Genomic DNA, 16,816 nt, shown 5'->3' on the forward strand with positions numbered 1-16,816 from the left:
AAGTATTCATCCACCACTATCCACTATCCGCCATATCTAGATGATTGAAAATAGCGCGGGGTGAGGTAAAGGGGGTGCTGGAACCACCATCCCAGTTGAAATGTTTCTTTCATCACGGAGGTGAAATTTTATATCACGTTATTCAAAATTCACGACCACACAGCAATTTCCCTCACATTTCCTTTCTGACACTCGTTTATATTTTGTTAGGTGATTGTACCCATCTCTTTGGGATAATTTTTATTAGAACATTTATTTCTGTTTACATCAATGAAATACCCTCTTCAAATTCTATTTCACGTTAATGATCAGGTTTTTCAAATACAGCGATGAGTAATGAAATGCGGCAATCCACACTGCTCCCATTAGAGTAATCTTTCTTGGGAAGATATTTACTTTTGAGTCGTTCTTCGAAGTCTTCCCTATAAGGTTTTTGGAGATCAGCTGGTAGTCGTTTCACAAATGGATTAACAGACATCACCAAATCTAAAATTGAAAGACACACTTCAATTTCTAGTCTCCTGATTTATCTATCGTTAGACCTACTCTATCTATTGTTCATCGGTTGAAAATTTTTTTATTATGTAACTTACCGAGGAAAGCATCCAACGTTGGATACGTAAACGTTTTCCATCTGTTAGCGCAATAGTGTATCTTGAATCCAACCTCATTCAAATCTTTTCTCACAATCTCTTCGGCATCCGGACGACCATGTTGAGGAGAGGTAAACTCTAGGGAATCCTTGAAAAATTATAGATTCTTTTAAATGTTTTATAGGATTTTATGATCAATTTCACCACTACCAAAAAAATCCACTACCCAATCTGATGTGGTCTGGCGCCTGTATTTACCTCCATTTCTCAAAAAAAAATTGATCAACCCATTGAGTGAAAAAATGGCAACCCACTTTTCATAGTTATGTGGTAGTATGCGTGCGCCGCTATTCTATTCTTATGGCGCATTAATATAATACCTGACCACTCACTAGCGTTACACTAGGCTTGAAGTCAAGTGCGTCAGCATTCCTTCACCAGAATAGCGAATTTTCCCAATTAGGCAGTCCTAACATTACGAAAATTGAGTGTGATACGAAGATAAATGACCGATATGAAAAATAGTCGAGTTCATATTCGAGTTTATCGTGTTGTTATAAATAGCTAAAACCCGACGGCAGTGGCTGTGTGCTTATAAGCATACAGCTCTATAGAGCGCCAAACTGACACGCGGTGAACCGCGTTCGATCTCACCACTGACCATCAAAATTTGTAACACTTCAATTCTCACGGCTTCGTTATCCAGTGGGAGCCTAGTAAGAGACGACTGTACCTGGTCAGGCTTTAACCCTAGTCTGATCACCAGACGCGACCTCGCGACTTTGTTCACCTCCGCGGCGATTCCCCGCCGCGTTATTTAGGCTTTAGCGTTGCCCAATTCACTCTACACTGCCCAAGCGCGTTTAGCGAGTATTCGGCAACGTCGCGTCATGGGAAATTTCATTAATTTTTTTCATGGGAAAAAATAATTCATCTGTCCGAAATACTTTTTCTTCAGGAATTTTGAGAAATATGGTTTTCTAAAAACTACTATCATTTTTAGACACTTCACTTGACAAAGCCAAATTTTTTTGCATTTTTCTGGTTAGCCAGTCAATTATAATTGAAGAAAAACGTCGCGTGGCGGGGTTTTCTTCATAGGGTGACTAATCTAGGCTTAAAAACCCGAAATATTACACAAGAATGTTGAAGGAATGTTTTTAAATTTTCAGTCGATATAGTAGATTAATTTTCACAATTCCTTTTATACACGTTGTGACGAGGCACATTTCTTTATTTTTTATTATTTTTACATACATTTTTCCCCAACACACACAGCCCCCTAAAACGTAAATCCCGCCACCGTTGGTTACCCTTCCCCTAGATATTCCCCTCGTTACCCCTCTGCCATCACCCCTGGATTCAACGACGAACAGCCGCCGAAGGAAGTTAGCAGTTCCGAACCACCTGGAGTGGGTGAAGGAGCCGTCGCCCCCGAGAAACGCCCATGGATAAGCCTCGATAATCCACCGCCCTTGAAATTCACGACCGATACGGCTCTGGATTGTGATCGTGGGCACAATCTCAACACCTTGATTGGCCCCGATTCCCCTCGAAGTTGACCCGAAAGAACTCGAGATCCTGCGAATTCCCCCGAATTACGAAGGAGAAGAAGGAAGAGAAGAGAAAGGAATCACTCGTGCGACAGCTGCCCCGTGAATTGCCACGTGCCCCCCTGAAGTAATAAAGAGTAAATCGTGTAAAGTTGCCCCGGAAGTTAGTTCGGTGAACAGAAAAGAAGACTTGGATTAATTGGAGTCCATCTCAGCTCTCGCTTTGGAGCCCCTGGAGTCGGAAGGAGGAACGGAGGCCCTGAGGATTATTTTTGAGGACGTTTCTGGAGGAGTTTTCTGCGAAGCCCTTTTTGGTCAACGTGAGTACGAGTTATCTCCTTCATTTTCCCCCTTTGTCCCAGAACATCATCCTATGTTACCTCCCCCCCAACGGTGAGCCTATACATTCCTTTTCTTCCCCCCAGTAGAGTCATTAATTCATACATCTTTTCTTATTTATTCCCCTCGACACGACTAGCTTCTCCTCCCTTTTTGTAAATTAGAATCATCCCTTTAACGTGTACAAAAGTTGCCTAGCCTCCTCCACTACCCTAGATCTCTAGTAAAGACCTTTTTTGACGTCTTCTGACAATCTAATTGTTGTAAAGTTCAGAGAATATAATTCATTGTTCGAAAGAAACCCTTCAATTGTCCTCTTTCTTTGATTGCCCTCTCCTTATTTCAAGAATTAAAACTATTGCAATTAAGGAAAAGGTCACAACGTATTCGATCTTTATTAATAGCATTTTAAGATATTTATCAATATATTGATTTCGAGAAGTCATTTTTCGTGATTCAGTTCAATCGGCAATATTAAGTACTCTTTTAGTAAAAAAGATTAATAACTACTCTTTTGGAAAAAAAATCTCAACTGCGATTATTACACACTTTTAGATTTATTCAAGTGTCGCCCTCGTATTCTTCAATCCCAATGCTATTAAGTCCAAGCCTCAGACCATAGAGGAATGGAGATATTGGTTACTCGATGGATTAAATAGTAAATTTTCAAGTGTTGCAGGTATGGTACTGCATTCGATTCCTCCTATGAAAAATTACTGTATTCCCACGCTAAAAAATAATTTAATTTTTTTTTGTACCTGCATGTACGCCGAAAATATTGGATCTTCCCGCTGCTCCGAATAGACATCAAATATCATGTGATGCGAGATTGTCAAAATGATGGCTTTACCCCCTGGCCGAAGGAGTTTGTAGAAGTTTTCCAACGCAAGCTTTGTATTCCTACACCAATGGAGACAATAGAACGACGTTGCATTATCAAATTGTCCAATCAAATTCTTGGGCAATTCAGGGGTTTGAATGTCTAATTGAAGATAAGATAGTTTATTCTCCACCGCGTAATGCTGTTCTGCATATGCAACCATGAAACGACATAGATCAGCACCTGTAACAAGACGTGACAAATGAATTTATTAACATCCAGGAGAAGGGTTGCTCACTCCTTGATTAAGTGATATTATGATTTCGAAATGAAGTCGACTTCACGTGATTTCAGGGTTGATTTCAGTGATTTCGAGAAGAAATAAAAATAATGACTTCAAGTCTTCAAAAAAAAATTCTAAGAGAATTAGAATTTAGAGAGAAAAGATTTCCGCTTCACCCAGCCGGGAATCGAACCCGGGTCTCCCAGATACGCGCCGGGCACTCTTACCGACTAAGCTACCGGGAACCATAGACTTCAAGTGGATCACGATATGATTTCGTGACTGCAATTCACTTCGAATGATTTCATAGATTCAAAATCAGTGAGTTCAGAGACAATGAAATAATTGAAATCACGATGAATAACGTTCGTCGCATTCTCTTACAAAACATTTATTAATTTTAAATGACTTTGGCATGATTTGAAGACTTCAGAATGTTTGTGGAAGATGATTTCAGAGAGTGGAAATCACGTGATTTCAGTAATTTTGATGATATCACATGACTTGCGCGTTATTTCGAATTGATTTAATCACAACGTGGCGCTATGATTTCGGGAGTCAGTAGCCTCTTGCATCTAGGCATCACTTTTTCAAATTGTTTCAAAAATCCAAGAAATTTCCAATTGTTCAGAAAACTTCACTGTTCTTTCAGATTTTTTGCAAAGCGTTCTCGAATTCTTTAGAATATTTGAGCACGATTTGTTTAAAAACGTAAGATTGACGTAAGATTGAGAATGATTTCTGCTGATTCACAATCCTTACCGATAATAATAGCGTCTTCCCCCACAGCCGGAAGTAGTACACCCTTCGTAATATTTCCAGGGCCACATCCAACATCAATAATTCGGCCCTTCATTTCCTTGAACACCTCAGGAAATTCTTCAACCAGCTCTTCTATATCACGATACTGCAGACGGTTTGATTCAGCATACTCCTTTGGTTGATTCATGTTTAAATCTTACAAAATAAAGGGCATTTATGAATCTCAATAAGCTGCTTTGATTGATTGATTGATTGATTGAATTTATTGCTGTACATTATGTTGTACAAAATTATGGTGGCAGAACCACATATGCTGGTATACAGTAAATCGCAGTGAATATCATGGAGTAAACAATACATGCTAATAAAGATAGATACATAAAAAGCAGAGTAAGATGAGAAGGAGCAATATGCAACGGAAAGAGCAAGCTTCGGCGGGTCCTAAACAAACAGGTGAATAGCAAGTGCGAAAAGGTAATTATGAAAGAGGGAAGAGTGTAAGAATAAGAAGGGAGGAAGACAGGGGCAGCAGGGGAAGGGAAAGTGAGAAGAGGAGAGCAAAGGGTAGGAAAGCATTAAGAGTTGTCCCTCAGATAATTCCGCACAGCTAATCGGAAAGACGACAGTGTGGGAAGCTCCCGCACTGCAAAGGGAATTGAGTTCCATAAATAAACCGCAGACACGTGGAAGGAGGATCGCATGGCTTCAGTCCTGAAAGGCTTGGTCATAAGGGGAGTCATATCACCCCTCACCGGCCGCACGGCCCGACTGGCCACAAAAAAGTCAGCCAGATACACCGGCTGACCAAAGCGGAAGATCTTGTAAGTGAGGCACGCAAGGAAGTACTTCCTGCGCACTTCACACATCGTCCAGCCAAGCCGCAGACGATAGGGAGTGATGTGCTCGTCTCCCCTTAGCGCAAAGATGTATCTAACCGTCGTATTGATGAGACGCTGAATCATAGTAGCAAGTACACCAGACAGACCATCATACACGAGACAGCAGTAGTCGATCAGGGGGAACACCAAAGCCTGAATGAGGTGTTTACGCAGACCCAGAGTGGTACTGGCTCTAAAGAACCGAAGGCGGTACATAACAGAGTGAACCCTCTGCGTCACATGCGCCACATGTCCCTTCCAAGAGAGCTTGTTATCCAGAACCACTCCCAGGCTGCGCACGGAAGTATCAAACGGAATTGCAGAGCCACCAACGTTGACAGACAAACCGGGCAAGGAATAGACATCGTTAACGAAGACATTAGAGCCAAAAATGATGGCTTTCGTCTTCGCCATATTCAGCTTCAGCCGATTTGCATTATCCTAGTCTGTCACACGGTTAGCATAGAGATCGTTCAAGGATACTTTTCATTATCAAAAGCTTTAAACCAGGCGATTATCGACTCTCACAAAGAAAATTATAGATTGTTGCCCAGAAGGCAATCGAAAGCGATACCCTGGTCCGAGGACTCAAAGGCAAAATCAGAAGGGCTTTCAATGAGGCAGAAAATGCGAGGGAAGATCCCCGCATTTTTTGCTGCAGAGGTCTGAAACATCTGGAGTGGAGTTCTCGGAGAGTATGACAAAGCAATAAAGGCCGCCAAGAACAGGTGCTGGAAGGATACCAGGAGCAGCGTTGAAAATGAGTCGGAGACCACTAGGCCACCTGAAATCCTGGGTACAAATAATACTGCATATCTAGAGAGCTTACAGACACCAGACCACAGTCATACAGAAGCCATGGGCGATACTCTAAAACTCCTGATGGACACGCACTTTCCAGAAAGACAAATATGAACCTCACGACTGGGTCTTAGCAGGAAAGTGATACAAACTTTGGGGGGGGGGAGAGTCAAATGGATAGTCCCATTTGACTCTTTCCCTTTACCTTTGAGCCTTTTAAGACATCAAGACCACACGAAATCTACAATGCCCTATTGCAGGAAAGGATAGAAATTATCACGGGTCCTTCAAATAAAATATTCAGGGCCAGCATAACTCTGAAACATGCTCTCAAAGGCTGGAATGCCACTAAAATAGTATTCATTCCGAAACCCGGCAAGTTTTATTACATCCAACCCCAAGACTTCCATCCGCTAAGTCTCACATCCTTCATTCTGCAGACACTGGAAAGACTTGTGGACAGACACATCAAAACGGGGCCCTTGGGTGAATGATCCTTATCGTCTTTCGAATATGCCCATAAGACAGAAAGTTCAACAGACAGTGCCTTACATCTGATGGAATTCATTGACGAACAGTTTGCGGTCAACGCTTCGGTCATAGGCGCATTTCTGAATATTGAGGGAGCTTTCGACATCACCTCAAACACAGCCATAAAAAAAACATGGAAGAACATGAGATACCTGAGACAGTCATTACTTGGACATGGAGTAACGTATGGACAAAGCTATACTGATAGAACGGTTTAGTCGAACCGAACGCGACTTTTTAACTATTACCACGATTCGTTAACTATTAACGAATCGCGGTAACAGTTAAAAAGCCTCGTTTGATGCAACTGAATTGTTCCACCTTTTCTATCAGTGTACGTAGAAGGATGCTCAACCAAGGACTGGCAACAGAGAGTTCTCTGACCCTTATTATGGAACCTGGTTGTTGACGAACTTCCAAACAGACTAAGCATAGCAGGTTTCCACATAGCTAATTTTGCTGATGACATGGTAGTAGTGGTTAGAGGCGGGTTTCTGAACGTACTTAGAGACGTAATGGTAACGGCTTTCAACATGATGGAAAGTTGATATATCCAAACTGGTCTCAGTAAGTCCTGCCAAAACCGTAGGTCTGGTGTTTACTAGAAACTGTAAACACAAAGAAGATTCAACCTCTGGAGCTGAACGGCATGGAAGTCAATTACACCAACAGAGTCAAATACCCTTCAGAGTCAGATGTCCTTCTGGATAGCAAACTAAATTGGAAGGACCATCCCTACATACAGAGAAGTAGAGTGTTCATCTCGATGTGGGCGTGCAGAAGAGCCATTGGCAGGAACTGGGGGTTAAATCCCAGAATACTACGGTAGCTCTACCAAGTGGTATTGCTAGCAAGGCAGATGTATGCTGCGGCCGTCTGATAGCCAATAAAAACCACACTTACCGAGGCGTTAGAGGTAATACTCACCATTCAGCCCTTGAACCTCTGAGCGATTGGCTGTGCAACGACAACCGCATATAGACAATATATGGCATATCGGCAACCGCAAAAAGGACTACTGGTTTACTGATGGGTCCGGCTGCAATGAAAACTATGAAGCGATATCTATCGTTTGAAAGGTGGCTTCGGGGAGAGTTTCCCACTATGTGATGGGGCGTAACCAAATGTATCGAATACCTCGTTGCGAGAAATATAAAAAGAGTCAAGCCTATTGAAAACGATGTGAAGGTTTTGGAGGTGTTCTTTGAAGGATTTACCGAGGACTAAAATGTCATCGAGGTAAACTACACATATCTTCCAAATGAGATCCTTCAAAATGAAATTCATAATGCGAACGAAAGTGGCAGGGGCATTACACAAGCCAAATGGAAGGACTTTGAATTGCCACAGTTTGTTGCCAATGGAAATAGCTGTTTTATCTTTATCCTCAGGAGCAATCTCAATTTGCCAGTAACCGCTTTTGAAATCAATTGAGGAAAACCGCGAAAAACCTTTAGTTGCATCGAGCAGTTCACTAATCGATGGAATGGGCATAGAATCCTATTTCGTGATTTCCAAAAATTTCCAAAATTTTGGTGAGGAATATCAGTATGATTAAGAGAATTAAAAAGTGTCGATTGGATGGGGATTGAAGAATTGTGAATAGGATTTAAATTTGAGAAAAAGGACAAAGGATTAATAATTTGGGGATTATTATCTTTGTTATTTTGGAGTTCGTGTTGGATCTTTCTGTGAAAGTCCAGTTGAAGGTTCTGGTAAATTTCGCCCTTCGAAGAGTTAAAACCTTCCTGAGGTCTTGTCGTAGAGTATTCAATAAATCTTCGCGGACGGCAACAATCCCTTGTTGAAGATTGTGATTCATGCCGGAAAATAATTCCTCCCCCAAAGAAAAAGTCTGTTATCGAGTGTCTGATTGCGTTGCCTGAAAAAGTTCCATTTGGATGGAGACGAGGGAAGTTGAGATTTCGCCGTTGACCACATCCGCGAGTTCCGAATGAATAATCGATTGAATTTCTCAACGGAAAGTCATGTTGAACTGTCGCCTGACTGCAGCATCTAATTCGCGTTGTAATAAATTTTGAACACTAGTCTGCATGTTGGTGAGGGAATCATCGATATATTGGCGAATCTCCCGATTGTTCCATATCATTCTGCCATTGACAAATTCTTAAATCGCCTCCCGGTTGTGTCGGAGGTGAGGGGATAAACCGTCATCCAAGTCCAGTCTCAATCGGTCCATTTTCAGCACAAATTTTTTACTAAATCATCACTAAATCGACGTAAAAATGGAAAAGTGAATTCGTCACTTCTGACACCAATTGAAGAACACGCAGTTTTAAAAATAAGTAGAGTTTATTCAATTAAAACGAGGCGAAGATAAATTACAAAAAGATTGGGAGAAACGAATGAATCTAAACAATTGAATGAAACTCACTTCAGAGGAGAGATACGGAGGAAAAGAAAGGAATGCATAAACAATAGAATGCAAGGATGGAAATTGGAGATTCGTTCCAATATTCATCTATGTACCTTGCTTACATAGTCATTTTATATGACCTTTCAAGTCATCTTTGTGTGAAAATGAATATTGAAAAAACCAGTTTCACATACAAAGTTGAATCTCTCTGAAACTACTGATCTTTAAGTTACCATGCGTACTAGCAATTTCAGCGAAAAAAAAATAAAAAACGCGAGTAAAATTATATTGCCTCGAGGTGGGATGGTTTTTTTTTTGAGTGAATTGATTAGGTATTATCATGACGAGTATTTTTAAAAAATTGAATCGGTCGAATGGTTCAGGAATATCTGCAAAAAAAGATTTTTGAGGAATCGCTATATCTCATAGACTAATCAACAATCGAGGTGAAATTTAGTACCAATTTGAGTAGTTCAGTAGTACCAGTTATAAGCCGGAACTTCAACCTCATGATAAATATTCTCGAGTTATTGACTCAACTCCTGGACATGTGCACACTCATACATACAAACATTTCTTAAATACATCATCACTTCTTATTGCATTACATTTCCAGGCATTTTCAGTCAAAATTAGGAAATCGAAAAAATTCACGATTACATAGCATTTAGCAGAAAGTTATCAAATATGTTTGAAGTCTTAAACCGTTTGCACGACGAATGTAAGAATCGATTTAAGGATAATCGGGTGAGCCGGAGGGCTAGAAAAAAAGCAGCCATTTTTTTCTTCTATTTTTTACGTATTCTTTAAATGATGGAAAAGACGCGTGCCAAAGTTTCAGACTGCTGGGGAACATGGTTAATTTATTATGAATTTTTGAAAAAGTGGTCATTTAACCCGTGATCTTATGGAAATCACAAAAAAACTGCAAAACCCAAGGAAAAAAAGCAGCTAAAGTCATGAAACTTCAGACACATTTAGAACATGTGATCAATGATTTTTCGAGTGAAAAAGATTGTCTCCTAGGAGCATTGTTTATTAATAATAGCGAAAAAAGTACTGAAAATGAAATTTCTGCGCACGCAGCCCAAACGAGCAGCAACGTCTCATGTACCAATCGGGTGGGGGTAGTGCGGTCAATTTAAACGTCTCCTGAGAGAGAGCGATGAAGCGTGGTAATTGGAGCTCCCTCGAACCAGTGGTACCAGCTCCTGGTGAAAAAAAAACACTACCGACGATGTTGCCACTTTTTCGCGTGGATTAATATTTTTTCATTTATTAAAAAAAAACAATCTGAGAACCATTCAATGCGTGGAATAGATACAAATAAATTTGATTAGCTCCAAAAATATTTTTTAACGGGAGATACTCCCTAATATTGCCTGAATTTTGAATCCGGATGGGAAAAATTTTTTTGTTCAGCGATTGGTTTTCTGCAGGAAAACAATAGAAGCCCCTCCGCCTTACCTACTACATTTCGACCTCGCCCGATTATCCTTAAGTGATAAACTCATTTTGAAAGAACATTTACTCAAATCGTTTTACCGTTTTGCTGCTGAAATAATATAACAAATCTCACTTGGTACCTATGGACGCAATTCCAATTCAAATATGCTAAACTTAGTATCAAGTCAACAAGTAAAGTCGGTGCAGCACTAATTCCAAAAATTTACCTGATGAATCACTGATACGAGTGCACTTGAGTTTCTCGGTACTTCACACAAGTAAGTGATGAAAGATACCAAATCGGCTGTACTGAAGAGCAAAATGACGCGCAAGTAGTTTTTTTAACCGAATCTGAAGGTATGAGCTCGTATTTACGATGGAAAAATTCAGGGACTAATAGCATTTGACCCTGACAAGAATCTCCACTCCAAGTACTCACGTCTCTACATTTCTGGGGTTTAGTTCAACCCCTCCACAAGGAAATGTTGGTGCGTAGGCGGAATTTTCCTCCTTCAACAACCAATGAGGCTTGTTACAATTATTTAACAACATTCTTCTTATTTTTAAATCATTTCGTTATTTATCAACTAATTCAAGTACCAAAATAGTTTCATCGCCTGGTGACATAATGTAATATTGCATCACGGGGTATGATTTACGGCATTTTAAGAAACTCAAAAACATGAGCCTCATACCTCATAAAAAGTAAATTTCAGAGGGGGAAACATTGCAAAAGACCAAAGTCTCAAGTTATCTCCATTATGAGAAAGTCAATCTCATTATCTATTGAGCTTTATTGGATCCTCCATTTAATTATTAGGAGCCCCGGCTCCTAACTAACTTGAGACTTTGGTCTTTTGCAATGTTTCCCCCCCTGAAATTTACTTCTTATGAGGTTTGAGGCTCATGTTTTTGAGTTTCTTAAAATGCCGTAAATCATACCCCGTGATGCAATATTACATTATATCACCAGGCGATGAAAGTATTTTTTGACGAATGTGGCTTTATAATCCGAGCCGAAGGAGAGAATTTTAACTACATGAGTCAGAAAATTGTTTTATCGCCGTGTGAGACGCAATATTTTATATCTCCGGAAACCGCGATTCAACCGAGGGAATCGAATAATAATATTTTATGCCTCAAGTACCGAGAATTGCGTTCTAACCGAACAAAGTGAAATTAAATTTCCCAGTTTATCTGTCCGCGGGACATAATGTACTATTCTTAATGTTATTTATGTGTCCAATACTGCGTCTTCGTCAGTCGGAATAAAATAATTATTCTAGTAATCATAATTGCAAACTTTTCGAAGTAATGTAAAAAATGTATAACGGGCGTATGGCTAATTGTTATGTCCAGAGAAGGATTTTAGCGTCGAATGGACATGTTTTAATTGTCACATTAAAATCAAAGCTAAAATTATTAGATTTTATAATTATTGGACGACGCAAAGTTTTATACTCTTACCTTTTTCTAAGATATAAGGGAAAGGGGTTGGTTTTAGGGATAGGGCTTGAGTTGAGACTAATTTCTAATCAAGAAATTTGGAGTTGTAATGGGAATCGAATTTGAATTTAAATATATTTTGTAGAACTATTCGGTTTACAAAAACATAAGCGTGATTTTACAGAAATCTATGTAGTTGAAATTCCTATCCCTGGAATGTCCTGAAGGATGGGAATTTAGGTTTACAAATTTTGTTACTCACGATTCGGTCTGTTATTTTTAAATTATTCGATGTGTTTGTAGATCCCTGGGTGAATCCGTAATTGCCTCACCAGCAATTAGTCACACTAAAGGCTATTATGGATACTTTTACGGAAACACTTTCTTCTACTCGTTGATATTTTAATGAAATTTTGACAGTTGTATTTTCGGATTTTAAGAGTTTGTTTGAGACTGTCCACAACCCGTCACAATGAACAAATTCCTTATTTGCAAGAAAAGTCACCACTCCCAGTTAAAGAAATTTTATTCCCGGATAATTTCAATTGTTCGTAACTTACTATTGATTCAGTAGTATCCCGTGTAATCGAAGGAAGGATTGAAAAACCGGACCGATTAAATGAACTATTTCTACCAGAATTGTTACTGCTCCGTCGCTGCTTCAAGACTGTTTAATTTTGGTTTTTCTGACATTTTTATATGAATTTTGGCGTCACTTGTCACATGGGCTCCAACGAGTCCATTTTTAATTGGTGGAAAATGTCGTATGACTTTTCCCACTCTTTTGATTTTTATGAGGAAGTAGTTCATTCGGTTTTTGGGGTCTTAATCGGTTTTCAATCGTTCTTTCGCGCGCTAATCTTAGTATTGAGTAATTGGAGCATGCTGAGTGTGCCATTTCATCACTTTTGAACTCGATTCTAGTGTCTTTGGAATTTTTAATTGAGTCCAGTTGATGAAATGCACTCAGTTTAATTTACAATTGTTGATTCGGTTCTTAATTACCTGAAATTATAACATAACTTATAATTATAATCTTACATAAAATTTATTCTAGTCTTAAATTCCTAGTACAAAATTTTGGACATTACAGCCCCCGCTCAAAATTGTTTCCAATTGCTTTTTGGAGGCAATTTTGAGGAGTTGGACTTTTAAATTTTATGTGTAGTATGGATTGAATTATTTAGCTGGATAATCGTGCACCGGGCGGTGGCCGTGAGCGGCTGGATGCTGACGGTGACATTTTTGTGGGTTCGGATTACATTGTATTCCCGATTCACCTGTCAGTTTCCTTCACTCGCTCAGTGACTGTGAAGTGGTTTTGAGTGATTTCATTTATTGTGACGGAAATTTACGTTGTTACGGTAAGTGTTTGTGGATATTTTATTGCCTATTTTCTGTTTTTATTTTTGATTTGTTGCTACATATGCAGTGCTTTAATTTTGTTGGGCTCGCAGCATTTGTATGTAAACACTCGTGTTTTTTTTTGTTTGTTATATGTTAGTTTATTTATTTATTTATTTTACTTATTTTATTATTTTTCTAATTTCTGGATAATTTCAATTTGAAAATTTTTTTTTTTTATGCGGTGATTTGTGAGGAGGGGGAGATACATCCACCGAGTCAGAACTGTACACGGCACCGATCTGTACACGGAGCGCCACTATGCACAGCAGAACTATCCACAAATGAGATAGTGCACGGGCGAAACTGTCCACGAGGACAAAGTGTCCACAACGCGCCAAGCCGATAAACCAGCATCGGTATTGTAGGAATCGAATACATTTATTACCTATAGAATAAAATTGTCGGTAACAATTTCCGTTACCTGATGGCGCTATAAGACTGGAAAGATTATTTTCGTGAAATATCCAGGGCTGTACTACCTGAACTCCTAGGTAAAAAATGAGCCGTGGACCCTAATAGGAGCTAACTGCATAATTGTTGGCCTCATTAACTCAAATTACAGGCCTACAGTACTTACTATTATCATTTCATATATGAATGAGAACCGCAAATTAATTTGTTGATCAAATAATCATTAATCAGGATGGCCAATTATCTGATTGTCGGATCAATAATCCTCAACCATCACAAAAAACTGATCGATTCTTCAATCCATAAATAAATAATAATGTACACTTCCTAATTACTTTGATAATTGTTCATTCAATTACAAAGTTATTAAATATCAAATTAATTGTTTATTCCAACAATTAATTATTTATTATTATGATTAGTAAACTGATTAATGGATAATTTCAACCATTGATTATTTGATTATCTAGTTAATCGCCCATTAAAATTAACCATTTACAACTTCTCAATCTACCGAGTAGTTACTGTAATCACCTCGAAAATGAATCATTAGATTTTGTTACCATTTCTCCATGTTTTAAGGTGTTTAAAACTTTTAAAACCCATCTGAACGAAATACCNGTACAACTTCTCAATCTACCGATTAGTTACTGTAATCACCTCGAAAATGAATCATTAGATTTTGTTACCATTTCTCCATGTTTTAAGGTGTTTAAAACTTTTAAAACCCATCTGAACGAAATACCTATTGTGTGGGTGTGACAATTTCTTCCGAATGAATTGTGCGATCAAGATGATCGATAACACAATCGGAAGGTCTTCATGTAATTTGGACCTGATTTCATTTTGAAGTGAATCCCTCCAGTGGTTTTTCCAAAGTGTCCTGGACAAAAAATTGAAAATTGCTCAGACAAGGATTTTTCATAGATGTATTATGTAATTGAGATTAACGATCAGAATATCACTGGAATGAATCGGTCCAGGGGTTTTCCCATGATGAAGTCTTAGAATTGATAAATTTTTGCACTGATTAAATTATTGGATAACTTTGGAGATTCATTGACGAATCATTGAATAATTGACTAATATGCAGCGATAATTATCCAATGATGAAATAATCAAAAAATTCCTCGCGTCATTTCTTTAATGAAAGTTTATTTCGTTTCGATCACGAATTGTTTGAAGCATCGAAAGTTGTCTTGGAATAATTGAAAATTGATCGGAATATTGCATAATTATGGTTTTCAATTGATGGTAAAATGATGATGATAAATGATTGATGGTAAATTATTGAAAATCTCTCCATAGAAACGATTCATTGACTAAATAATTGATTTTTTTGGAATCCGAAATTCATCACCATCCGGGTTAATCAGAAATTTCCAGATTCAATTAATTTCTCTTTAATAATTGAGAAAAAAATCGAACAGGATTAACAGTTAATACATTAATCGGTTAATTTTTCATTCCGATTAATAATTGACTAATTCATTGATAATCGTTGATGGGTGATTATTCATTTATCAAAAAAAGTGGTCAGGATTGATACCAATTGTCGATTAGTAAAATAATTGTCGATTAGTTTGCTGCTGTTTTTGTGGTATACCGACGGGCTACTCAATGGGCAAAAATTGGTCGCCAATACGTTCTGAGAACGTATCACAAGGGTCCCGATACGTCGCCAATACATACCTGAATACGTACCTGGAACATTCTAAATAGACTATAGTGCATTCTCAATACGTTCGTGGTACGTTTTCCCAAAACATTCCAATTCGTTCGGTTATATTCCCGAACGTTGTGGACACATATTCGTAGACAGTTTGTACTATCTTTTAATACAAACGTTTTTGAACGAATTGGGAAATAGGTTACAAGCCTAAAGAATGTTAAATTGATCGTCAGTGATTTTGAGAGAGCAGCCCTTAAATGTTTCGCAAATGTTCTACCTTTGGCAAGGCTGATGGGGTGTTGGTTTCATTTCATCAAAGTAAGTTAGATTGGAGCTTTCAACTGTTTTCCACCAGGTGGAAAGAATGTTTAATACTAATTTCGTCATTATAGGCATCATTTGAACACTGGAAGAAGCTGCTTGAAAAATATGATCTACATGATGCCCCATGAGAGCCAAAATACCTATTGCGTTTCCTTTCACTACTGCCACATTATCATGTTGAAAAGGGAATCAAAATAATGTCTCAAAAATGCTCTTATTATGAGAAATTATTTCCTGATCTTCGTCATTGGGCGGATTATGTAAATAATCAATGGAGACGAATTCCAGAAATTGTGTCGGTGCATAATTGTTGCATTAGCACCAACAATGATTCCGAGGCTTACAATCGACAATTCACACCTCGAGCCGGCGGTAAATCCCCTCCCGTCTTCTCATTCATTCATACGTATGAAACATTTACATTTGGATAAATAATCCTGATATAATTCCCATATCGAGAATCTCATAGGAGAATTGCATCTTGAATTCTAGGAAACTTGCAAGAGATACTGCGAGATGAAGTGACGAATATGACACGAATGAAGAATGGACTACCGATTGTGAAGACCAAGCTCATGGAGATAAGGTTTAATTGGGACATGTGTCTTTTAGAGGCACAAAAAATGTATCTAAATAAGAGTATACATCAACAATTGTATAAATATCCGTGGCTTGAGTACAGTTGAATCCAATCCATTAATATCTATCCATCTCATTACAGAATTACTCTAGATGAAATGTATACATTTCTGAAGCAATGTCTACCCGAAGAGCAATCGAAGGGAATTGGTGAAGAACAACGTATCAGTTTGCAGGAGAATGTAACAAGTGAGTTAGAATTTAAGTGTTAAATCATATTGGAATTTTGGATTCCCCATAGAGCATTTTGAAAATTATCAATTTCTACAGGAGAAATGTTTAAGCGAGCATCAAAAATGGAATTGAAATCCTTGTCTGCAGAAAAGGATGAAGAATACGGAGGTAACAAAAGAGAAACATACTTTATAAAAATCACGTATTTAAATGAAATGGTCCTGTTCAACAATGATTCTCCTTTTTCAGTTAAGCGAAAATGTCAACGTAGAAGGAGGACAACGACGTGAAACAAGTTTGTTTGGCGACAGCATTTGAGTGTAGATGTGTTCCTGAGAGACGTGTCAACGCTTCTTTTTT

The 16,816-nt window shown here is 38.4% G+C and overlaps 1 protein-coding gene across 2 annotated transcripts; it reads right to left on the reverse strand.

Annotated features, from left to right (window-relative positions):
* Positions 1–242: 242 nt before the first annotated feature.
* LOC107041842 (juvenile hormone acid O-methyltransferase) lies at positions 243–12,425 on the reverse strand. 2 transcript variants are annotated; one of them, XM_015262614.1, is made up of 5 exons: positions 12,390–12,425; positions 4,351–4,545; positions 3,244–3,548; positions 594–741; positions 243–486 (listed from the first exon to the last, which is right to left on the reverse strand). In XM_015262614.1, exons 2-5 carry the CDS (start codon positions 4,535–4,537, stop codon positions 302–304), a joined length of 825 nt encoding a protein of 274 aa, XP_015118100.1. In that variant the 5' UTR covers positions 4,538–4,545; positions 12,390–12,425; the 3' UTR covers positions 243–301. The 2 variants fall into 2 exon arrangements, with proteins under 2 accessions (XP_015118100.1, XP_015118101.1); XM_015262615.1 differs by lacking the exon at positions 12,390–12,425 and adding an exon at positions 12,092–12,129.
* Positions 12,426–16,816: the final 4,391 nt, after the last annotated feature.

Source organism: Diachasma alloeum, unplaced genomic scaffold (assembly GCF_001412515.2).
Source record: "Diachasma alloeum isolate Michigan unplaced genomic scaffold, Dall2.0 Dall_scaffold_00381, whole genome shotgun sequence".
Lineage (NCBI taxonomy): Eukaryota > Metazoa > Arthropoda > Insecta > Hymenoptera > Braconidae > Diachasma > Diachasma alloeum.

Coding starts and splice junctions, on each gene's coding strand:
- LOC107041842 (XM_015262614.1), bottom strand. CDS start 4,537: ATGAATCAACCAAAGGAGTATGCTGAATCAAACCGTCTGCAGTATCGT. Junction 3,549..4,350: donor GGAAGACGCTATTATTATCG/GTAAGGATTGTG, acceptor GTCTTGTTACAG/GTGCTGATCTATGTCGTTTC. Junction 487..593: donor AACGTTGGATGCTTTCCTCG/GTAAGTTACATA, acceptor TTTCAATTTTAG/ATTTGGTGATGTCTGTTAAT.